The 25,034-nt window shown below is 48.5% G+C and overlaps 1 protein-coding gene across 17 annotated transcripts in view; it reads right to left on the bottom strand.

Moving 5' to 3' along the window:
- Nucleotides 1–25,034, bottom strand: part of HP1BP3 (heterochromatin protein 1 binding protein 3) — a 79,302-nt gene that overhangs the window by 12,854 nt on the left and 41,414 nt on the right. For all 17 annotated transcript variants that reach the window (XM_065575059.1, XM_065575060.1, XM_005281719.5 and 14 more), the window contains 3 exons: nt 12,356–12,510; nt 11,576–11,666; nt 10,624–10,783 (listed from right to left, as the gene is read on the bottom strand). In XM_065575059.1, coding sequence (XP_065431131.1) covers nt 10,624–10,783; nt 11,576–11,666; nt 12,356–12,510 — 406 coding nt within the window. The remainder of the gene's footprint in view (nt 1–10,623; nt 10,784–11,575; nt 11,667–12,355; nt 12,511–25,034) is intronic.

Raw genomic sequence — 25,034 nt, 5'->3', positions numbered from 1 at the left:
TTTCTTTTAGTCTGTGGCTCATAGTAGCATTAAGCCAGATATTGGGAGGTGCATGGTTTGCGCTGGGGCTGTGGACTAAACTTCCTCTTTTGTCCTAGAGCGTAGATGCTCAGCGAACAGAGAGTGGCTCGAGAATCCTTCAGGGCATGAATGGAGGCATCAGTCTTTTCCATGAAAGGAACAACAGTTACGGAAAGGTTAATAAGTCTTTTCTTCTTAGAGTGCTTGCTTATGTCCGTTCCAATATAGGCGATTCCCAAACAGTCAGTCAGGTGGTGGAACCAGAACATGAACCATGAATGCAGCTGATGAAGCCTGCAATCTCGTGGACTGTGCCATTAGGCGTGGGGGAGCCACCTTCAGCAGGTCATAGCTCATGTGGATGCAGGACATTATCCAGGAAGAGATCCTCTGTGCTTTAATTTTACCACATTCTACTTTATTCTTAGTCCATCCATCAGGAAACTCCTTTACCCATACATCCTGTTGATTCAGTGTAATCTCCTCCACCGCTTCTGCAGCACATATTCTTGGAATGTACCCTGCTGTCTCACTGCCTTCCGTCAAGCCGGGCACACGCCACAGAACTCCATTAGTTAAATCCTAACCCAACCAATTCCTCTTCAAAAGAAGGCGTCCCTTCTATGCATCCGAAGAAGTGGGCTGTAGCCCACGAAAGCTTATGCTCTAATAAATTTGTTAGTCTCTAAGGTGCCACAAGTACTCCTGTTCTTTTTGCGGATACAGACTAACACGGCTGCTACTCTGAAACCTACTATTAGTGGCTCAGCTGCCTGATTTATCTGAAGCATTTGTTCTTTACAACAAAAATCCCCCACTCTCTCTGGGTATAGCTATTTCTATTGAACGATACATCTTTCCTGTCACTCCTTCCCCAATAAAGGAGGCTGCTGTAATGGTTTGAGACACATCAAGTCAAATCACAACTTCTATTTACAATATTTGCACCAGCCCCACTATCCAATAGGTCATCTTTGGGTCCATTATCTCCCACAATGACAGTTATCCTAGGCCTCCCGTTCGAGTCCCATTTTAATCTAGTTATCTCCCACTCCTGGGGACCCATTTCCTATGGGAGCAACTTGTCATCGGGGCTTCCCTATATGGTAGGTTTCTCTGAATCCTCAACTTGCACAGCTGCAACTCTTTTCTGCTCCTTAGACATTTCTTCTTCCATCCTTTGCATTTCTTTTATTAATTCATCAGTATGTCTCCCATTCCACTTATCCATATTTACTCCCCTCAATTTCAAATACCTCCAAGCAATATTTCAAATCACACCTACTCCCTTCTGGGGCTCTGATTATTCCACCCTCTACCACAGCCTCTTTCTCTCTCACGGAATTCTAATCTATAAGCGCTCTCATTTGAATACGTTATTGCTTCAACAAAGGGTACTCTGGATTTCAATACTTCTACCTTTTATCATTCGTTGGCACATTATCCAGTGCATCCATAATAGTTAACCCCTTGTCCTGGGCTGTTTGGTTCACCAAATTAGCAGACATTGCTAATAAATTCCTATCCAATCCCTCAAACACATCATTCCAAAATTCCCTCTGATTCAAATAAACTGACATTAAAGAATCAGCTGTGATGTGTCTGGCAACCTCTGTCCTGGGGTTAGTCACAGTTGTATCTCTCCAGCCAATAATCCCAACATTATTCTATTTAACAGGTAATCCCTGAACGAATCCCCAGGCTTCATGTAATTTGCACTGGATAGCACCTTCATAGGTCTTTGACCTCTCTTTCCCTAACAGCATTTTTCACTCGATCTACTGCCTGTCTACTCTCTCCAGTGGTAGCTGCCCTGATCAACTTATAAAAGTAACTCATTTAAATTCTCCATTCCTCTTAACTCTGCTCACTGTACTAGCCGTATAGCTAGATTTTTCTTATTCACTGGGTCTAATGACTTTGCCATCAACTGTAAGTCTGATGAACTTGCAGGAATTATTTGTGTCTGTTCTGACTGTATATCCCCCGCTGCATCCCTAACTGTAGCAGTGATAGAAAGGAGATCAACCGACTTTTCTGGCTTAGGCTCTCCTGGCCAGTTTCTTATCTCTTCCCTCAGCTTAGTATAAAGTCCCTCTTGAGGCTTTTCCTTTTGACTCCCCCCCCCACCATTCCGGATCTTCTCCATACCAAACGTCTCCATTGCACTTTTCACTGAAATCCCAATCTCCGGTCTCCTTGGCACATAGCCACCACTTGTAGTCCCTTCATTTTCAATTCTCTCTTTAATGCTGCAATGGTTTTCTGACACAAAACTGTGAGAAGCACTTAGAATCTCCTCTTCCTTTTTCTTAGTCAGTTCTCGAATCAACGCCTTCATTCCTACCACTTGATTTTCTAATTTATCCTTATTTGCCTTAATCTTTTCCAGTTCACTATTTTGTTTCCCCATTTGGTCTAACTGGATTTGCATTATCTGTGCGTGTCTTGCTTCCCGCTACAAATTTTCCTGGCAGTTTTAGAGTTCTCTTGCAGTGTCTGTAACTTTGCACAGATTTCCCCCTTACATACAATTGCCTTTTTTACAGCCTGCTACAACAGCCACACTACAGCCATTTGCTTTTTCCTGGCATATGTACAGCTGTACATATTTCTCAAACATGTTTTCTAAGTTCTCAATTGTTTCACTGGGCTCCACTGCACCATCCGTCCAAGGGCACGTCCCAAATGCAACAATCTCCTTTTCTAACAGAGAAGGGGCTTTAACTTTAATCCACTGGGGTGCCGCCCCCACCCCATTACTTTTCTTCTTAGGCATGTTTTAAACATTGTTACAATAACACAGCGCGCACACACACACTCACTGTAGTTCTCCATGTGATATCCCCCCTCCCCCCCATGCATATTTTTTTTCCACCCTTACAAATTCCACAAATAAAGGACTCCCCCAACACTAAGACTCAGTCTCGAAATCCGGAAATTAAACTCTTTAATGTCTCTTCCTCCCCCCCCCCCCCCACTTCTCTACAAAGTGTTAATCTCAGGAATATATATATATATATATAATCCATATATCCATGTAATATGTTATAGGCCTAGTGTGGATGACGTGTGCTTGACGTGAGTTGCGTGTTGACAACCAAAGCAAGAATTTGAGGTTTTAAGCAGTCAAGAGCTGTTTGTGAAAAATAACTTTATGAGAAAGATGAAGAAATACCAGATAAGGAAATAACATTGGGGGCATTGCCATGATAATGTACCTGCTGCAATGTACCTGCTGCAGTTGTAAACAAGAATTGGGGATAGAGGAACAACTTCGGCCTGGGACCATTTCTAAACATCTTGGGTTTTGGCAATTTGCCCAGAACTGTCTCTTTGAAATTGCCCAGACAACTGATGATGTGACAGAGTTGCTTATAAAGGATGTTCGATACACTCGCAATTTGGAGTCGTTCATGGCTCCATAGCCCTGTTTAGATTAAGATGTGGTAATGATGGTTCCCCGCATCCTGTGATGGGACTGAACGTTGACTGGCCACTGGGACTTCAATTCTGATCTTCAGACTCTGGTGTAGTATGCTTGGGTTATGAATGTGCAGTGAATGGTTTATTTTGTAAGCAACAAAGAGTATTTGTGGATTATATACCAACACTGTGTCCAGTATCTGCCTGCTCCCCTATCTCGTAGGGAGACTCCTGGTGCAGGTCTAACACAGGAACATGTTGCTAATGGCTCGAACAGCAGCCCAGTCAATGGAGATCGTACCAGGTTGAGAACCCAGTAAGGCAGAGACTGGTGCACCTGTGGATACAGGCGCTCCAAGCCCTTTAAGAACCAAGAGCTAATTGGGTTGGAGAACACAGATATGCCTGTCAGGGTTCCCTCTCCACTCTGAACTCTGGGGTACAGATGTGGTGACCCGCCTGAAAGACCCCCTATGCTTATATTCCACCTGCTTAGGTTAAAAACTTCCCGAAGGCACAAATTCCTTTCCTTGTTCTTGAACGGTATTGCTGCCACCACCAAAGTGATTTAAACGAACATTCAGGGAGGGCCCTATTCCCTCCAAAATGTCCCCCCAAGCACCTTCATCCCCTTTCCTGGAGAGGCTTGAGAATAATATACCAACCAAATAGGTTACTAAGGTGAGCACAGACCAGACCCTTGGGTTTTAGGACACTTAAAAACCAATCAGGTTCTTAAAAGAAGAACTTTATTATAAAAAAAAAAAAACAAAAAAAAAAAAAAGCAAAAGAAGCACCTCTGTAAAAAATCAGGATGGAAGGTAATTTTACAGGGTAATAAGACTTAAAGCACAGAGGATTCCCCTCTAGGCTTAACTTTAAAGTTACAAAACAGGAATAAATCTCCCTTTTAGCACAGGGAAAATTCAAAACCTAAAACAAAAGATAACCTAACGCATTTCCTTGCTATTACTTACAATTTCTGGAATTTTAGATGCATCATTTCAGTAGGAGCTGGATTACCTGCTTGGTCTCTCTCTGTCTCAAGTGGGAACACAAAAAGAGCACAACCAACCCCCACCTCCCCCCGATTTGAAAGCATCTTCTTTCCGCATTGGTCCTCTGGTCAGGTGCCAACTAAGTTATTTGAGCTTCTTAACCCCTTACAGGTAAAGGAGGGATTTTATGCTACCCTTAGCTGTATGTTTATGACACTGCCGTTCACTGGTAGTGGTGGTGGGGGAGCGGGGGGGGAATGCTGACTCTGATGGAAGATACTGTAAGACCTTCCCCCTTCAGGTGGAGCAGGTAGTCCAGGATAAAGGGGAGTGTGGCCTCCAAGGGAGGGACCCCCTTTCTGAAGTGTCCAGAGTGAGAACCTTTTACACTTTGCTAGATTGATTGCTTTCTATCAGAATGGCCTACTACCCATAAGGACTGCTTGAACCAGTGCCCAAGCATCCCAGTTCTGTTTCGCTCAGTCACAAAGATGCCAAGCTGTCAGATACAGGGATTCCACATTTGGGTGGAGCAGGCGGCCGTGGTCCTGGGAGATAAGATCTGGCCACAATGGAAGACCAACTAGGGTATCTATCAAGAGGTCCAGCAAGGTTGTGAACCAACGCCGGTGCAGCCATGCCGTCCCTATGAGAATCATGTGTGCTTTGTCTCTTTTGACCCTGAGGACCATCTTGTGGATAAGAGGTGTGGGAGGAAAGGTGTAAAGAAGCCTGCTCCCCCCCCCCCAATGGCAGACGGAAGGAATCCGAGAGAATGCCCACGCTGTGCCCCAGATATGAGCAGAACTGGGTGCATTTCCTGTTGCTTCTGATTGCAAACAGGTCCACCTGGGGAAATCTCCACTTCCAGAAAATAGCCTCCAGGATGGAGGTTAGAGAGACCACTTGTGATGACTGGTGAAGGACCTGTTCAGGTAGTCTGCTAGCCCGTTCTGCGAGCCCGGAAGATAAGCAGCCTCCGGGTGAATGGAGTGGGCTAAGCAGTAGTCCGAGAGTTTCAACGCCTCACGGTACAGGTGAGAGGATCAGGATCCCAATTGTTGTTTATATAGAACATTGCTGTGGTGTTGTCCATGAGGACCGACACACATCTGCCTCGGAGCCTGAGGCAGAACATTTGACAGGTAAGGTGCACTGCCCCCAGTTCCCGGACGTTGATCTGCTCGTGTAACTCCTCTGGTGTCCAGAGACCCTGTGTCCTGGGAGGCCCCAGTTGGGGTCCCCACCCCATAGCTGAGGCATCTGTGACCAGTTCTACTGAAGGTGCGGGTCTTGCAAAGGGAACATGGGCACACACTATGCCTTTATCCTGCCACCACTGAAGGGCTTTGAGTCTCATCAGAGGAAGAGTAACCACTCTGTCTAGCAGGTGTCGACCTGGTATGTATACTGATGCCAGTCACAGCTGGAGAAGGTGGAGTCTGAGACATGCATGCTGAACCACATATGTGCAAAAAGCCATATTCCCCAGGAGCTTTAGACAGTTTTGTTGTGGTGGTGGGGCATGCTTTCAGGCTTTGTATAAGAGCTGAGATGTCCCTGACTGTGGTAGTGAGGCCTTGCCCAATTCACCTCGAGGACTGCTCCTATGAATTCTATCTTCTGGAATGGGCATGAAGATGGACTTCTGTTCGCTGATCAGGAGTCCCAGGCTCTTGAAAGTAGACAGTATGAAGTCCACATGTTGTTCCACTAGTACCTTGGACCAACTGCTTACCCGCCAGTCGTCCACATAATGATAGACCTGCACCCCTCTCCTCCTGAGGAAGGCTGCCACCACCACCATGCATTTTTGGGAAAACTCTTGGAGCTGTTGATAGGCCGAAGGGTAGAACTTGAACTGATTGATAGTGGTTATGGTTTACCACAAACCGAAGGTATCTTCTGTGCCCTCGGAAGATAGCTATATGGAAGTACACATCTTTTAGGTTGAGGGCGGCATACCAGTCCCCCGGATCTTGGGAAGGAATAATCGAGGCCAGGGAGACCATGCAGAACTTGAATTTCTTTAAGAACTTGTTGAGGTTTCTGAGGTCTAGGATAGGCCTGAGATCCCTGTTGGGACTTTGGGATCAGGAAGTAGCAGGAGTAAACCCCTTGCCTCTTAGCTCCATGGGAACCTCCTTCACTGTCCCCACCCTTAGGAGTGACTGCACCTCCTGGGCCAGGAGATTTTTGTGAGAAGGGTCCCTGAAGAGGGATGGGGTAGAGGGGTTGGAAGGAGGGGAGAAAAAAAAAAACTGCATGGTGTATCACACTACTACTGTGCAAAGCACTGTGTGATGTTGCCCCACGCCTGATAAAAGTAGGACAAGCAGTCCACAAACATGGGGTAAGATCCAGGTTCTGGGCTGGTGCACCATCTTCGGGCGCACCCTCAAAAGTTTTGCTTATTCCCTGATGGCTGTTTCGCGGGTGCAGATGTTGAGGCTGCAGAGGAGTGAGGGGCCTGTCTTTTCCTGAAACCCTATTCCTCCTCTGCTAGAAGTCTTGCCTCTGGTGGGACTGGTAAAAAACAGCCCATGGGCTGCAGCTTATAGTATTTCCGGGATGGGGTCAGACTGTGGAGGCCCAATGATTTCTTTTAGGCTATGCAGCCAGGCATCTGTTTGTTCAGAAAATAAGGAAGGATCATCCTTTGAACAGGAGGTCCTGGACTGTCTGCTGGACTTCATAGCGGAGGCCCGACAACAGAAACCAGGAACTTTTCCTCATTACAACTCCGGTGGCCATCACCTAGGCTGCCGCATTTGCGGCATCAGGACCACTTGGAGGGCTATGGCCCTGCCCTCTTCTGCCATGGCCGTAAACTCTGCCCTATTCAGATGGCAGGAGCTCTTTGAATTTCTGGATCATGGACCAGGAATTAAAATTGTAGTGACTAAATAGAGCCTGGTGACTCGCGATTCTTAGCTGGAGGCCCCCATGGAGTAAATTTTCCTCCCAAGGAGGTCCAGCTTTTTGGCCTCTTTAGCCTTTGTGATAGACCCTGCTGCCCTTACCTCTTCTTCTTGTTGGCCACTGGGCTCCTTGGTTGTCGCTGTGGAGGAGGAGTGTAGACATGTTCATAATCCTTATGGGAGATGAAATACTACTTCTCTACCTGTTTGGCCATAGGCTGGAGAGAGGCCGGGGTCTGCCACAATGCCCTTATAGGCTGTAGGATGACCTTGTTCAGGGGCAAGGCAACTCTTGCTGGCCCTGAAGAAGTCAAAATGTCTACCAAAGCCAGGGCTGACTCAGCAATCTCCTCCACCTGGAAATTAAGTTTCTGAACCATCTGATGCAAGAGCTCCTGGTGTCATCCTGCATCAGGGCTATGGCCATACCCATCAATACTTTGTCAGGAGAAGATGAGAAAGTGGCCTGGACTGCCACCGGTGCCTGTACCTCCTCTGGCCCTGGTGGGTCTCCTACCAGTGTGGCTTGAGGGTCCCTAATTTCTGCACCAGGAACAGATCCTCTTTCAGATGGAGACGCCCTCGTCTCAGAGAGTGCAGAGAATGAATGTCCCCTATGGGAGCCCTGAACCATGTGCAGCCAAGGAGTCCACATCATCCACTGAGGCCATATCAACGCGGAGTCTCTGATTTGCCTGGGGTCCAGTCCCTCACAAGGCATATGATTCCACCTGCAATTCGGAGACTGAGGACCCGCTTCTAGGCAACCAGGGCAATGCCTCATGGTGCCAAATAATCCTGCCGCGATGAAGATGTGGCACCGGTGCGGTGAGCGTGGCCTTGGTGCTGAGTTTCCGGACTATGACCGGGATGGGGGCCAGTGCCTTGCCATTATCGTGGGCCAGCCCCTGCGGAGCCTGACTTTTCCCCTGAACCGAGGCCTGCAAGGAAGGTGGTGCCGGGAGAGTTAGGAGGTTCTGCATTGCCTCGTACACCTCTGCGTCAATATTGCTGCCAGGGGTGTGTCCCCTCCTTGGTTCACCCTATGTGGGAGTCCCTCTGTATTGGATTCGATGTGTCCCTTCCCAGGGCCAGAGTCAACGGAGCCACTTGAATTGCACCCAATTGAGAGTGGACCACCACAGATCGCACTCTCTCCATAATGTTTCCCCAGGGGGAATGCCCTCGTTCAGACTTTGTTTCCCAAAAGGTACTGTGTAATTGTCGCTGACTTCTTGGGTGCCGAAGAAGCATACCAGTGTCGGGAGGAGGCTGGCGCCAGGGAGCCCATGCTATGCTGGGTGTTCTGAATGGCCGTCGACGTGCTACTGGTAGAGGAAGCGCTCAGTGCTGGATTAGGTTGCCACTCTGAAGTGGGATGGAGTGATGCCTCCATAAGTAGGAATTTTAATTGATCGTCTCTCTCTTTTTTGGTTTGAAGTTCCTACAGATCTGCACTCATCTTGGATAGGACACCTTCCAAGGCACTTTAAACAGCTCTTGTGAGGGTCACTAACTGGCATGTGCTTGCGGCACGCCACACAATTTGAAGCCCTGGGACCGAAGCATGTCCTGGGGCTCAGGTGGGAAAGCCCCACAGGGCAGGTGTTTACCAGAAAACTAACTACTACTATACTTATGCTAACTAACTATTTACACTTATCTACAATCTATTTACAGGAAGACTACCACTACCAGGATCACTTGCTGAGCAAGAGATACGAGTGTTCCAGCGACCGCCATAGATGGAAAGAGGGAACTGAAAAGGCAGTGGATTGTTCACGGATCAGCAGCACAGGGACGCAAGCATACCTACAGTGGAACACCCATAGGACATTACTTGAAAAAGAACCTGACATCATGATCTCTGAATGACAACAGTAGCCTTAGCCAATCCCCTTTTGCCCTCATTACTAGGCCCCCTTATGGATCAGAGAGCCCTGAATCAAAGATTTGATTATGCTGATGCAGATGGGGAGTACAAGATGGGCTGTGCTATCTCTGGCCCTGTCTCCTGTAAGCATTACAGGAAGACACCAAGCATCACAAACATTTTGAAACAACGAACCAAAAATGCTAATGTGTCTGGAGATTTGCTTCTAGGTCTGGCAGTGAGTTGACATCTGCTTCATATGACTGCCAGCACAGGTCAAACAATCACACTGTCCAGAAGTGCTCAGATCAACACCACATACTGTAGTTCCTCTGCAAGTGAATGGTTAGAAAAGAAATCTACCTTTGAGTCCCTAAGGCATCACCACTACTCTTAATACAGAATGGTTTACAAGTCACAATCAAATTAGAATATCCCATGGAAAGATATTTATACTGTTTCTGGCAATCAAGATGTGCTATGCCTCTTTCAAATACAACTAACACACAGTCTCTACCTCAAGCAGTTATCTATCTGATTTAAGATTATAAAATATGGAGAAGTGGGGGTAGCACAAACAAGCAAACTGCTCAAGGTGAAGCATGGGTGCTTCAAGGGCTAGGATTGTGCAACACCTCCAGGTAGGAAGTAAATTTGGAACTGAATTTATTTTGTTGAGCTATATAGTCTGAGAATTTTTCCAGAAGTAACAAAAAAGATCAAGTATCAGGGGGTAGCCGTGTTTGTTGCTTTTTACAGATCTAGACGAAGAGTCCTGTGGCACCTTATAGACTAACAGATGTATTGGAGCATAAACTTTCGTGGGTGAATACCTACTTCGTCAGATGAATGTAGTGGAAATTTCCAGAGGCAGGTATAATCTAGACTGATTCTTGCCTGCATATTTATACCTGCCTCTGGAAATTTCCACTACATTCATCTGACAAAGTGGGTATTCACCCACGAAAGCTTAAGCTCCAATACGTCTGTTAGTCTATAAGGTGCCACAGGACTCTTTGTCAAAAAAGATCAATTCAACTGGCTTAAGACAAATAAGAATGGACTATCTAGACTAATAGACTGCTTTAATAAACTATTCTCCTCCCCTAGAAATGGGCTTTAGAGCAAGATGACAAGAATCCATTATGGTTCAGATGGACCAGGCTGCTATAAGCCTTGGAACTCAATGGAAATAATGGGACTTTAAAATCCTGGGAATCTCTGTAGTGTGCTTCTTTCACACAGGATAGTGCTAAGCAGCTGCCTGGCCCCTGGTAAGTAAAACAGTTACATTTTTAACAGGGAGTATAGAGAATTCTGTGGCTTTTGGGACTCCTCGCTTAGTCTCTGTGAAACTAACAGCTATGAAGATTTGGAGTCATACCCTGGAAGTTGGAGTTGGTCCCTGGGTGGTTCTCCAGGACATACTTCTTCAGAGCTGTGGTGGAGCAAGTCTTCGGTTCATTCATGGCAGCAATAGCAGACAGGATGGCATCTTCCATCAGACTCCCACCAAGTAGGGGCTTCTCCCCTGATTTCTTCAACTATTTTCCAAGAAGGAAGAGAAAAGCAATCAAGACAAAATTCTCCCAAACCAGCTCGGGACAAGACTCCTCTGCACCAGGTGAGCCGGGGCTCCTGCATTAGCACAGATACGTTTTAAATTAAAATGTTGCACAGGGAATACTTCCTTCCCACCCACAAGGAGAAGACAGATTTTTTAGTCAATTGGCCAGAAATGCTGTTTATTGGAGCCACTGTCCCATCTCCAAGATACACAGGAGATATATTTTTAATATACTTAGCACTGTACGGTGTGCAGGGGACCAGACTAGATGACCTCTTGAGGTCCCTTCCAGTCCTAGGATTTATATTGAGCTGAAGAAACTAACACCACAGACAAATTAACATGCCATGACCTTCCTCCATCCCACAGACCAGACAGCCATTGGCTTTAGACTTCCTTATGCCTCTGCCATGAGTGGGACACATGCACACACCTAGCAAGAGTATTTATGTTAAAAAAAACCCAAACCAAACACTTACTAGAGTGATGAGGCAGGATGGGTGGGGTGAGACAGAGCTGAAGCAGCATGTGGAGCACTACTGACAACAAACAGGCTATAAATCTCAGCAAGAATAGCTGCTCCAAAAATGTAGACCAACCTAAGAATCCTAATACTCCACAATCTGAGAACTGTTGCATGTGAATCCTACTTGATAGACTGCCAGAGAAGGTTGCAGCCCAATAAAATCAGATGGGGGAGAAAATAGAAGGATTATGTATGGTATAAACAACAACAGAAGGTGAAGAAAGACTAACTCTGGCCTCTGACCTGGAATGTTCCAGAAGCTCCTTTGCCTGTGATCTGCTCTAACTGGCCCTTCTCTACTGCTCTCTGCAGGGCATTCTTCAACAGCTGGGGTCTGAAAAAGATGGGCAATATAGCTTTAAAGGGGAGGTGGAGAGATGACACTTTACCCAGGGCATGAGAGTAACGATCAGCAAGTGACATGAGCAAGGAGTAATGGACATTATTTAAAGGTGAATTGACATTGTCTTCTGGTTCTACAGTTTATCCAGAAAAGATCAAGTTTCATGAGTCAAACTTTTAAATTGAAACAACTGTAAAGCAAATTTGTAGACGGGACAAGGTGGGTGACTTACTCACCAATCAGTCAATAGACAGAAGGCTCTTTACGTTCACCAATTAAAAGACTGTACATAACATCACATTTTTTGAAACCATCCACATGGGTGAACTAGCTGGCAGGCTGTGTGCCCTTTAAAGCATAAAAAAGGAAGTGGAATAAGATGCCAAGAGGAAACCTGTAAATATTCATATCCCAAAAACTAAAGGGATTACATTTATGTTATTGGTGGATGTGCAATATGAACAATACAACCTTAAGGATCAGAAGTTTCATATGGGTCACAGAAAAAAAAAAAGAGTCACAGGAAAAAGCATTTTATTCTCAGCTTCTAGAAGGATATTACAATGCTGAGCTAAAAATGCCAGTCTCCTTAAAGGGCAGAAGAGGGAATACCAACGGAAATTAGTGTTTCAAAACAGTGATAGAGACACCCATTACCAATATGTACCACCTGCACCTACCTTACATCCACCTTGAGCTTGGGGTAATACTGAGACACATATTTTTTGATCAGGCTGTATGAAGCTTCCTTAGGTTCACAAAGGCGGGTGAATGCCAACGGAAGGATGTCTTCTAGCTTGACTTGCTGCTCTGGAGTGGATGTGGAGGTACTTCTCTGAAATATATTTTTCAAAATATATCTAAAATCAGAACAGGGACTAGGGCTGTAGGATGGCCTCGTTGTTGAAAGAAAGGTTACTTATAGTAACTGGTGTTCTGCAAGATGTGTTGTCTCTATGGCAGTGGTCTCCAACCTTTACACGCCCAAGATCACTTTTGGAATTTAAGGGCAACCCAGGATCTACCCTGCCCCTTCCCCGCTCACTCCACCGCCCCCACTCGCTCTCCCCCCCCCACTCACTTTCAGCGGGGTGGGGTTCGGGAGGGGGTGCGGGCTCTGGGCTGGGGTCGAGAGGTTCGCAGTGTGGGAGGGGTCTCTGGGGTGAGCCTAGGGCAGAGGTTTGGGGTGCAGGAGGGGATGAGGGGTGCAACGTCTGGGAGGGAGTTTGGGTGCAGGAGGGGGATCCGGGCTGGGGAAGAGTGTTGGGGTGCATGAGGGAGTATGGGGTGCTGGCTCTGGGAGGGGGCTCAGGGCTGGGGCAGGAGCTTCGGGTGCATGAGGGGACACGGGCTGCTGGCTCTGGGAGGCTGCAGGTTGGGTGGTGGAAGACAAACGCTAGTCCTGCTGTACTTATGCTACTCCTGGTCTTAATGGTGCAGAGCCATTCAGAACCTGCCCATTGAAGGGGGCGGCACTTACCTCGGGTGGTCCCGGCCCCACCCTGCTCCTGGAATGGGCCAACGCGCCCTTGCGGCCCCTCGGGAGGGGGCACGTAGTCTGCACGTTGCCCCTCTCTGCAGGGACCGCCCCCACAGCTCCCATTGGCCACAAGTATCAGAGGGGTAGCCGTCTTAGTCTGGATCTGTAAAAAGCAACAGAGTGTCCTGTGGCACCTTTAAGACTAACAGATGTATTGGATGCTCACTTCGTCGGATGCATTCACCCACGAAAGCTTATGCTCCAATACATCTGTTAGTCTTAAAGGTGCCACAGGACTCTCTGTTGCCATTGGCCACAGTTTCCCAATGGGAGCTGCGGGGCGGTGCTTGCAGGCAGGAGCAGTGCGCGGAGACTCTTACACCCCCCCCCCCACTTCCGCCAAGGCCACGGAGGCGTGTTGGGGCGCTGGCCGCTTCTGGGAGTGGCGTGGGGCTGGGGCAGGAAGGGAGCCTGCCTTAGTGGCAGACCCGATGCACCACCGGAGATCGCAATCGACTGGGAGAGTCTCCAGGATTGACTAGTCGATCACGATCAACCAGTTGCTGACCACTGCTCTATGGGTATTTACTGTGGGTGTGCATGTGCAATGTGCACCCGGGACTGGAAATTCTTCAATAGGTCCATGCCTGCACCTGTGCCTCCAACTGAGGGCATAACAGATGGTAAATACAGATGCAGGTGGTGATCCAGGCTGAAATCCTCTGAGAAGACACCGGAAGGCCTTGGTGCGCTCCAGGTAGAAAGCCAGGGCACACCTAACATCTAGGGTGTGCAGATGCCTCTCCTCGTTGGATGCGTGAGGCTTTGAACAGAACATGGGGAGGAAGATATCCTGGTTGACATGGAATTGCGACACCATGCACAGGAATGCTGGATGGGGATGCAGTTGGACCTTGACCTTGTAGAATACCGCATACAGGAGCTCTGACACCAGGGCTTTAACCTTGGAGACTCACCTCACTGAGGTAATAGCTACAAGGAACACAACCTTCCATGACAAGTGTGAAACAGAGCAGGAAGCCAGAGGTTCGAAGGGAGAGCCAGTGAGTCTGGAGACGACTGGGTTGAGATCCCACTGGGGAATTGGGTCTGGAATAGGCCTTTCAGGAACCTGATCATCATCTCATGTGAGAATACCGATCTACCCTGGACACGAGGGTGGAAGGCTGATACGGTCACTAAGCGTACCTTCATCGATGAACAAGTCAGGCCCTGGTGCTTTAAGTGAAGCAGATAATTTAGGATGGATTGTAGAGACGATTGGATTGTAGAGATATTCCATTCCAATGCCCAGCTGAAGAGGCGCTTCCACTTTGCCAGGTATGTCACCCTGGTAGAGGGTTTTCTGCTTTCCAAGAGGACCTGCTACTCCTGACTAGAGCAGACTTGCTTCTTGGGATTCAGCCACTCAGCAACCCCCCTGTGAGGTGGAGAGAGGTGAAGTTTGGGTGCAGTAATTGTCAGTGATTCTGAGAGAGCAGATCTGGGCAGCTGGGAAGTGCCCATGGGGCTGCCACCGCTAAGTCCATGAGCATGCTGAACCAATGCTGGCGTGGCCAAGCTGGGGCAATCATAATGATTCGTGCCTTGTCCCTCTTGATCTTCAAGAGGGCCATGCCAATCAGTGGGACTGGTGGGAAGGCATACATCAGGTCACCTGACCACGACAGGAGGAAGGCATTGGATAGCGAGCCACTGTCGAGACCTTGCAGAGACCAGAACTGGTGACATTTTCTGTTTTGTCTGGTGGCGAACAGGTCCACTTGGGGAGCTCCCCACTTCTGGAAGAGCATCCTGACGACCACCGAGTGGAGGGACCACTCGAGGTGAGAGAAGAAGGACCTGCTGAGGCGATCTGCCAGCGTGTTCCGGACACCCGGGAGGTGCGAGGCTTCCAAGTGGGTAGCATGCTGGATACAGAAGTCTCACAGAGGAAGAGCTTCCTGACAAAAGGCTGACGATTGAGCTTCTCCCTGTCTGTTGACAGAACATGGAGGCCATGTTGTCTGTCAGCACCTGCACTACACAACTGCACAGATGGGGAAGGAACAATTCGCAAGCCAGGTGGATGGCCCTGAGCTCTCTGATGTTTATGTGCAGCGACAGCTCCTTTTGAGACTATAGTCCCTGAGTTCTGAGTGTACCGAGGTTGGATGCATCTAAAATCAGGGACAACGTGGGCCATGGATTCACAAACGGCACACTTTCCAACACCGGAGTCGGGTTGCACCACCACTGCTGTGAGGGGAGTATCCGCGGCAGGACCGTGAGAAGTTTATCCCGTTGAGGTCTGGCCGGGGAGCAGACAGACAGATACCAGCCACATCTGGAGAGGTTGGAGCCAGAGTCTCGTGTGCTGGACAACACAAGTGTATGCCACCATGTGCCCTAATAGCCTGAGACAGACTCGGGCTGTGGTGAGCAGTGACCTGGGCGATCAGATCTTACACTGCCCTGAATCTGGCTTCTGGCAGGAATGCTCTGGCTTAGGTAGACTTGAGGACCACGTCGATAAACTCTATCCTCTGCACCGGTACCAATGTTCAATTTTATCAACAGGCCCAGTGCTTGACAGGTGGCTCGCAGTGTCATGAAACTGCATTGGACATGGTGCCTAGAGCGGCCCTTGATGAGCCAGGCATCAAGGTACGGGTAGATCTGGATACCCTGACATCTGAGGTAGGCTGAGACTACTGCCATGCACTTTGTAAATATCCTCGGCGCCATCGCTAGGCCAAATAGGAGCACTGCAAACTGGTGTTCCCGATGACAAATGTAAGAACCTTCTGTGGCCATGAAATATTGAAATATGAAAGTAAGCGTCTTTCAGATCGAAGGCAGTGTACCAGTCTCCCGGATTGATGGGGAATGATGGAGGCCAGGGAGACCGTGCTGAACTTCAACTTCTTGAGACACTTGTTGAGGCTTTGCAGGTTGAGGATGGGGTGTAAAATAAAAAATCTGAATGAATAAAACCCTTTCTCTCTCAAATGCTGTGGAACTTCCTTCACAGCTCCCACCCACAGGAGGCCTTGCACCTCCTGAGCAAACAGATGCTCATGAGTAGGGTCCCTGAAGAGGGACGGGGAGCAGGGGTGGGAGGGAGGGATAGAAAGGAATTGGAGGGTATACCCCCCCCCCGCCACAGTGCTGAGTATCCACTGGTCTAATCTTATAGAAGTCCAAGCAGGGAGGTAGGGCAATAAACAGTTGGATCCAACACCCATTTTGTTTTCCAAGATACCAGTTGGAAGGTCACCCTCGACCACACCCTCAAAATACCTGTTTGTTACGCAGCTGGTGGAGCTCGAGTGAGCCGAGGAGGCTGGCAGTTGGACTTGTCGGCGCTTAAAGTCCTTGGCCTTTTCACAGAAGGGCTCTGATCGGGACTGGCTCCTGAATCTGTGGGTCTGCTGCAGTTTGAATTACTTTCTTGCGGGTGCTGGCGTATAAAGGTCCAGGGAGTGCAAAGTAGCCCTAGAAGCTTTCGGGCCATATAATCCATTGTCCGCTCCAAAAACAGTACCAGGCCATTGAAGGGGAGGTCCTGGATTGACTCCTTTACTTCCACCAACACCCTAGACGATTGCAGCCAAGACGCGCGCCTCATGGAAATGGCTGAAGCCATAGTCCTGGCTGCAGAGTCCGCCACGTCTTAGGTTGCTTGGAAGGCAGTCCTTGCCACGGTCTTGCCCTCGTCTTTTTAAAATTCATATGGGCCTCTCTCCCGCTGGTAATCCAGCGGGTCCAAATTTCATCCAACTTTGTGGGGATCTGCAGGGAGGGGATAAGGGAGTTTCCTAGCTTTGTTTTTTTGTTATGTTAGATCGCAATTCCTACAGAGGACAGCTTGCTTATTTACCAAATCAGCGGTCATGGTTCACCAGTGTGGTCAGATGTTCGGCTGCATATGTGTTTTTTCTCTGTGTTCTCCCTGTGTGCTGCCCCAGCTCTGCGCAGACAGCTGGCACACCAGACCTCGAGCAAACTGCCCAATGATCACAAGATCCGTCAAGGTATGAAAGCACCAGGCCAGGTTTATTGTCGATGAAGCACGGTACTAGTATCCCGTACACTCTACCGGACCACTAATACATGTATGCCCGTAACAATGGATTAGCTCATTGAACGGCAGAACTTTCCGTTCCTCCCTAGGCGAGACAAACACACTCCGCCTGAGATGCATTTTTATATCCTGATACAAACAAGTTACATACAGCCCCTCTGACATAATTACTTCCCCCTGACGTGGCTAGTTATTGCCCATTACCTTGTACATGTTGGTTCGATCAAAACATTTTATAATGTTTTATAAACATAATGTCATAGTCATAGTGGCCAAGTAGGGCCTGGTGATTGGCCCCTCTCAATTGGAAGCTGGTAGTTGAATAAATTTTTCTGCCAAAGAGATCAAGCTTCTTCATCTCTTTGTTCTTAGGGGTCAAACCCAGTTGCCCTTGTCTGTCGCGCTCATTGGCCGTGGATACGACCAGCGAGCTCGGGAAGGAATGGGTATAAAGGTATTCAAAGCCCTTGGCCGGGAACATAATATTTCCTCTCCACCCACTTGGAGATGGAGAACAGGGAGGAGGGAGTTTGCCACAAGGCCTTGATCAGTTTTACCACTCCCTCGTGGACGGGTAAGGCCATCGTAAGAGGGGGCGGCTGCATTCAAAATGTTGAATAGTGTGGAGGGTTCCAACAACTCCTTGGCCCCTAGCTCCAGGTTTACTGCCACCCTTTTAAGTAGCTCTTGATGAAGGCCTCGCTACTACCTCATCAGGTGAAGAGGATGAGGAGTTAGGTATAGGCGGGTCAGTCAACTCCGCTTTCCCTGCCAGGGGAGCCTCGGCTGAGGCTGGCTGCTCTTGGGGACTCTACTCTGATTCCTCCTCTGAGTCAGGGGGCGGGCGGGAGACTGTCGCCAACCACTTCTCAGATATCTCCGAGACTGACCATGCTCCAAAATCTGAAGCCCCCAGGGGTTCCAGAACTGCCACGGAGCTCATGCGCTCACAGGCGGTACCAGGGGGAATCCTGATGCCTCCGGTGGGTGATTTGGCCCGCAGGCAACGTACCTTCCTTGCTTTCCAAGCTTGAGGAGGAAGAAACTTGTCTCCGGGACCAAGGAGGTACTGCTTCCACCTGTCTGTCCTTTCCATGCTGGCCGTCCCCACATTCTTCTCTTGGGGACCAGTGCTGGGATGTCGACACCTGGTGCGGTGTCTCCGGTGATAGCAGATTAGCGAGGGTAATGCGGCGATCAACGCCTCGCACTCTGAGAGTGGTGCCTCTCTATTGACCTGGAGCAGGAGCAGGGAGACCTTAGTCTCTATTCCAGAGATCATGGATGGGCCTCTGGAGGCCTGTATCGACAATCTGGAGATTGGGGACAAGACTCCGGAGATCGGCGCTGTGAGTCCCGAGAGTGATGCAGATGCTCAGGGGAACGGTGCTGGGCCTCTGGAGACTGGCAACTCACCTCTGTCGGTCTCTGCCAGACAGCTGGTGATCAACATCGGGATCCAGACAGCAGTGCCTAGAGTCCAGGGAGTGGGGCCGGGAACTCTGGCAGGTAATCCGACTGATATTGGAGGGCTGGCGGCGTTGCTCTGGAGGCCGCTGACAGGATGCCACCTGCGGCGTTGCTGGGGATCGGTGCTGCGGAGTCGGAGATTGCTAAAAGGGCCCCCATGGTGGGTTTGCCCCTAGAACGGGCAACCTCGCTGACAGGCGTCAGCGGCAACAGAAGGTGCAAGTGGCCTGGAAGGTGTAAGGGCCGCTTCTTGGGATGGCGGACGGGTCTCGGAGGAAGCTTGACAGCTCTGTGGACACTAGAGCTTGGCTACAGAAGGGGTGAGTTGCCTCACCCAAGTCTTTGCTCGCCTCCGGCTCTCTCTTTCCTCTTATGGGATATACGATACTGCCCTCTCCCAGGTTTTTTCTGATTCTTAGCCGGCACTGGGAATGGGGAGGTCCCAGAGGTTGGTGGCACACACTGCACTGACATGGCAGTGCTCAGGGTTGAGTCCAATCTGGCTAGCTCAGAGGCCAACTCCATAAGGAGTGCTTAAAGCCGAATGTCCCACTCCTTTTTGGTGCGCAGATGAAACTTTTACAGATGCAACACTTGTCATTTACGTGGATTTCCCTCAAGCACTTCAGACAGCTTTGGTAGGGATCACTGACAAATATAGGTTTTTTGTAGCAGTCAGAAGGCTCGAAATCCAGGGATCGGGGCATGTCCCATCCCTGGGCTAAGTCCTGTAGGGGACTATTTCTACACTAAACATTAAGGGAACTATTAAAAACTAAAACAGAAAAACCCTAAACAACTATATACAGTATAATCACAAATAGGAACACTAACTGTATAACAAGGTAAAGCTTGCTGCAGCAAGGGAATGTTCCAGCACCATCACTGGTGGTTAAAAAAAAGAACTGAAGGGGGCGGGGGAAGCCAGTGGTGCCCCTTATACCAGAGCATACACACACCACTCTAGAGGGCACCAGAGCCGGTTCCCTATGGATACTACTGAGGGAAAAAACTTCTGGCACTGGTGCATGTGGCAAGCACACATGCCTACAACAGAATGAACATGAGCAAGCACTCAAAGAACAACCTTGTCTTTATGAAAAACTATATAAGGTAGGTGTGCCATAAGGGCCCCAACCTTCTCTCCCCTTCTAGCCAAGGTAATCGCTGTCAAGGAGGCAACTTTTCAAAGGAAGACTGAGGAGACAGCAGAAGACCAAAGGTTCAAATGGTGGTCTCATAAGAGCTGAAAGTACAATCTTAAGCACCCTGGCAGGGACAGATTTTGAAACTGGAGGGGGAAAATGGGGGGTGGGGTGGGGGGAGGGAGGAAGAAATAGGATGGGACTGTCCTTATATTGCCCTTCAGGAACTTCACAGTAGTAGGATGGGTAAAGACCGAGCACCCCTCCACCAGGGCGTAGAAAGCACGGAGAGCTACCGTGTGGAACACGTAGGGAGTACATAGACAAGCCTGACTTCTTCAGTGAGAGAAGATAGTCCAGTATGAGGGGTATTCCCGATGCCTCAGGATGTAAGTGGTACTCCAGAACCAAAGGGAGAATCGTATCCACTTCAGTGTAAATGCTATTCCACTGAGAGGATCTCCTGCTGTTGTTGTTTATGATGGATTGAACATTCTGAGAGCATGCCCTCTCTATGCTTGTTGTCCATCCAAAAACCACGCTGCCAGATGCAGGGAAGCTGGGTCGGAGTGGTTTGTCCTGCCCATGTTCTGGGACAGCAGGTCCAGGAATGGTTGTAGGTGGACACGTGGATGGGAAGCTAGCTTTAGGATGGTGGTGAACCAGAACTGCCTCAGTCACTAGGGGCCTGTCAGGATCACTATCACCCCAACAAGCTTGATTTTACCCAAGTACACGGAGGTACCAGGTGGATGGAGTGAAGGCATACATCAAGGGGTCTGACCATTGTACCAGGAAGGCATCCCCTTGGAGTTGAGGTCCTGGGCAGCCTGGGAGCAGTATGACAGATACTTCTTGTTCCGCTGGGTCAAAAAGAGATCCTAAGATAGGACCTTCTTGCTGAAAAATGCACTACACTATCAACAGGTAGGAGTTCCTACTCGTGATCCACATAGAAATGTCTGCAAAGGGAGTTATTATTGCTGGAATGTGTACTCCTGAGAGGGTGATCTGGTGGTCTGAGGCACCAATTCCAAAATTGGATTGCCTCTCTGCAGAATGGGGTGGATCTTGCTTCTTCTTGTTTATATGTTAGACTGTGTTCATATTGTCTGACTTCACTTGGATGTGTGGAGACTGGATAATGGGTAGAAACATCTTGCAGGCTTTGTGAATTGGCTGAAGCTCAAGTAGGTTGATATGCAGCCTAGATTCTTTTGGGGACAAGGAGTTGTGGGCTGTCTGGTCATAGCTGCTCTCCCACCAGCACATTCCATAGAAGAGAAACTTTGTCCAATGAGTACCTGACTGGGACACAGACTATCCTTAACCATGTTTGGAGGCACTGCAGGTGCAGCTGTGCAAACAGGGTGACATAAACCACATGGCAGTGTGCACCTAACAGGACCAAGCAGGATCATACTGTAGTCTGAGGACTGAGACAAAGCTGGGCAATGAGATCCCTCATAGCAAGGAATCAGTCTTGAGGTAAGTAGGCCATTGCTATGAATGAGTTCAGATCCATCCCGACTAATTATATGATTTGCGTGGGCATTAAAGTTGACTTGTCTAAATTTAGCTGGAATCTCAGGAATGAAGGAGCTGAAGTGCAGCAGGGGCTGCTGCTTACATTTCCTGACATGACCAACCCACGAGCAGCCAATCATCCAGGTAGGAAAATGTTGGTCTGCCTTGGCTACCAGTACAAGCGCTTTTGTAAAGACCCTCAGGGCCATCAGGAGGAACTTTTTTTTTTGGGGGGGGGGGGGGGGGGGAGAGAGAAGAGAAGGGGAATGTCCAAATGAAAGTGTGCCTCTTTCAAATCAAGGGCTGTAAACCAGTCACCTCAGTTGAGGGAGGGTATCAGAGGCCAGGGTGATCATCCTGAACTTTGAGCGCTGAAGACATTCAACTGCCTGAGGTACAGCATGGGCCTCCAGCCCCCCTTCTTTTAGGCATGAGAAGTACCTTGAGTAAAAGACTTGGTAGTATGGGCTCTATTTTGAGAATTCTCTAATGAGACTGGTCCCTGACAAGGGACTGGGATGGGGAGAGAGCAACTTTAGTGTGTAACTGTTTGATAGCATCCAGGACTCATTTGTCTACTGTGATAATGCAAGAGAACTGGGAGACAATGGGCCAGACAGCCACCAAAAGTGGGGATAGTGAGCAGCGCAGAGACTGGTAGATGTCCTCATGTATCGCATCAAAATACTTTCTGGAGGCAGCTAAGACAGTAGAGTAGAGTGCGACAGTGTGGGATGCCAGCCATGCTGGACAATTCCTTGGGGGGCGGGGGGGAAATGTCACAGACTCACAGGGTGGTTGGGGGGAGCTTAATGAGACAAGTCCCATGGGGACCTTGGGAAAGGATACAGATGGATTATGTAGGACCCCTACCATTAAATTACAGGGGGGGGGAAATCCATTTATACTGGTGGTGGTAGATGCTTTTAGCAGGTGGGTGGAGGCATTCCAAACAGGATACCAAACTGCCAAGGTGACAGCTAAAAATCTGGTCAATAAGGTATTTACTTGTTGGGGGGTTTCAAAAATAAATTGACTCTGACCAAGGAGCTGCTTTCCAATCAGATCTGATGGGGGAGCTCACAGCACTCACCGGAATCACACAGCTGTTCCATATTGCTTATCACCCGCAGGCTGTGGGACAGGTGGAACGCATGAATCGCACTATTAAAAGTGAATTGAGAAGGGGGGTAGAAAAAGGAGGGAAAAATTGGTCACAATTGTTACCCTTTGTTCTAATGAGAATACGGGCCCGAGAATCAAAAGGTACAGGATTCTCCCCCCCCCACATGAAGCTCTTATGGGAAGGCCAATGGAACAGTGGGAAATTGCGCTTACTCCAGTACCTGGAGCGATTACTATACATGGATTAACACAAGAATGGGTTTTAAACCTAATTAACCACAGCAAGCAGTGGCCTGGCAAAATGAGCAAGGAGCAGCAAAAGTCAAAACATGGTATAATCTACCAGGAGAACACAATATACCACAGTGGGTGATTGAGTGATATACCAGATTCCCAGCTTGATAAAACCCTGGCTGGGATGATTTAGATGGGGTTGGTCCTGCTTTGAGCAGGGGGTTGGACTAGTTGACCTCCTGAAATCTCTTCTAACCCTAATCTTCTATGATTCTACGATTCCAGGACACCACCATTCATGAATGGAAGGGCCTTTACCTGGTCCTTAACCAATTAGGGCCCAGTTTACTATTACTGGCAACAGGAGTGGGTTCATTGTACACAAATAAAGAGGTACAAGCACACAAAAGATGAGAAACAGGAAACAATGATGTTATTTGTTTTACAGAAACAAAATTCAAAGGATGGTGGAATGGAGAAAATCAACAACGCTAAAATGTGGAAAGGTAAATGGTACCTGTGGATGTGAATGTTTAATAATCCAGAACAGAGGTGTAACCACTCACCGAATACCCACCTGTGATTTAATGAAGGGGGAAGAGGAATAGGAACCAATTCCAGCCATACGGGTTAAGGGAGAGTGTAGAGAGGGAATGGAATTTGCTTCCGCCCCACTGGTAAACTTAATTATACTTGTAGTGTCCCTCCCTTGGTACCACCCCTTCCAATATACGGTCATGTTCTGTTCTGGGGGGGGTCTTGTGTCTGGGGGGCGATGAGCCCACCTCTTATGTACCTGATGGGAGGGTTAAGGAGCGAGGTTACTTTTGGCCATGATCACTTTCTTGCAGACTTTGTGTCTCCTCCTTACACTTTCCCTGCTCCTCCAGCTGCTTGGTTACCATAGCAACTGATTAGGCCCCTTATCTTCTCTTGTTACTGAAAGGTAAGGCTACCAGCTGGGGGGCAAGGGGAGGGAGAAGGAGGGGAGTGCAGCCTTGTGCTTTCACTTACATTCTTTTGCTTGCTTATTCAGCCTGTTTAAACTAAAAGCAAGGCCAGAAGCAAGATTATTTATTATTGTTTAGTCTTTACCCTATTTACTTCACATTCTCCTAACATGGACCATCAATGGACTATTAGCCATGATGGTCAGGGACAACCCCATATTCTGGATGTCCCTAAACCTCTGACTGCTAGAAGCTGGGACTGGATGACAGGAGATGAATTACTTGATAAATGCCCTGTTTTATTAATTTCCTCTGAATCATCTGGCACTGGCCACTATTGGGAGACAGGATACTGGGCTAGACAGACCATTGGTCTGACCCAATATGGCCATTCTTATGTCATGCTCCAACACTGGAGCCAAAGGTATCGTGGAATCCTATCCTGACCTATCCGGAACAGGAGTAGATGGGGAGCACATGACTGCACTGGAGCTTCCAATTCACAGCTGGGGCAAGCTATTGGTGGATGTTGGCCTGACTGAGTCAGGACATCCTATAGCAGGATTGGATCTAAGAATGACTGAGGATTCCAGATCTGTATAGATAGCTAGTTCCTAGAAGAGGGCATATTGAGGTCCAGCCTGCCAGATGTCTTGAGCTTGGCCTGAACTGTCCATCTCACCTTAGAAGTGGAGGACTTATGCAGGGCCAGTACCACCAGTGCAGAGAGAGAATGATCCCTTCTGTTTCTATGCAGTGCATGAGTCGTTACTGTACTTTCACTGGAAGTTTTCAGCGCCTTGGAAGCTCCCAATACCGTCAATGTAATCTTCTTCCTGTAGTCCAGGTGCACCTGTTCTGGGGCACAGAGTCTAGCAGGAGGAAGAGACAAAGGAGACCCGTTTTTAGAGAATTTATGGGGAGATTTGTCCCTCTTCTTGTGGGGTTGTTGGCCCTTGCCTTCCTCATGCTTCTGCTTGATAGTCCATTTCTCGAGGCCTCCCACCTGTTGGGACAAGACACAGGAAGGGTGTTGCCCGGAGGCTCTGAATAGGTAGTTGGGGAGTAGGAGGGCCCAGGTTCTGAACAGGGCCTCATGGAGAGCTCCAGAGCTTCTGAGCCTGAATTAGTGAGATTGCCTGGTACACAGGGAGAAGCGTGGCTGATGCCACACTTTGAAGGGGTGTGTGCTTCCCCGAGGTAATACAGGCAGCTCTCATGTGGGTCGCTCAGTAGGAAGACCTGGGGGCTAGCCAGGCAAGGCTTGAAGCCTGGAACTTTGGGCATAATAGGTACCCAAAACTCAAGCTATTTAAAATTTTGAACAACTATTTACAATAT

The sequence above is a fragment of the Chrysemys picta genome, chromosome 21 (assembly GCF_011386835.1).
Source record: "Chrysemys picta bellii isolate R12L10 chromosome 21, ASM1138683v2, whole genome shotgun sequence".
Taxonomy (NCBI): Eukaryota; Metazoa; Chordata; order Testudines; family Emydidae; genus Chrysemys; species Chrysemys picta.
This window is presented reverse-complemented; position numbering and strand designations above follow the sequence as displayed.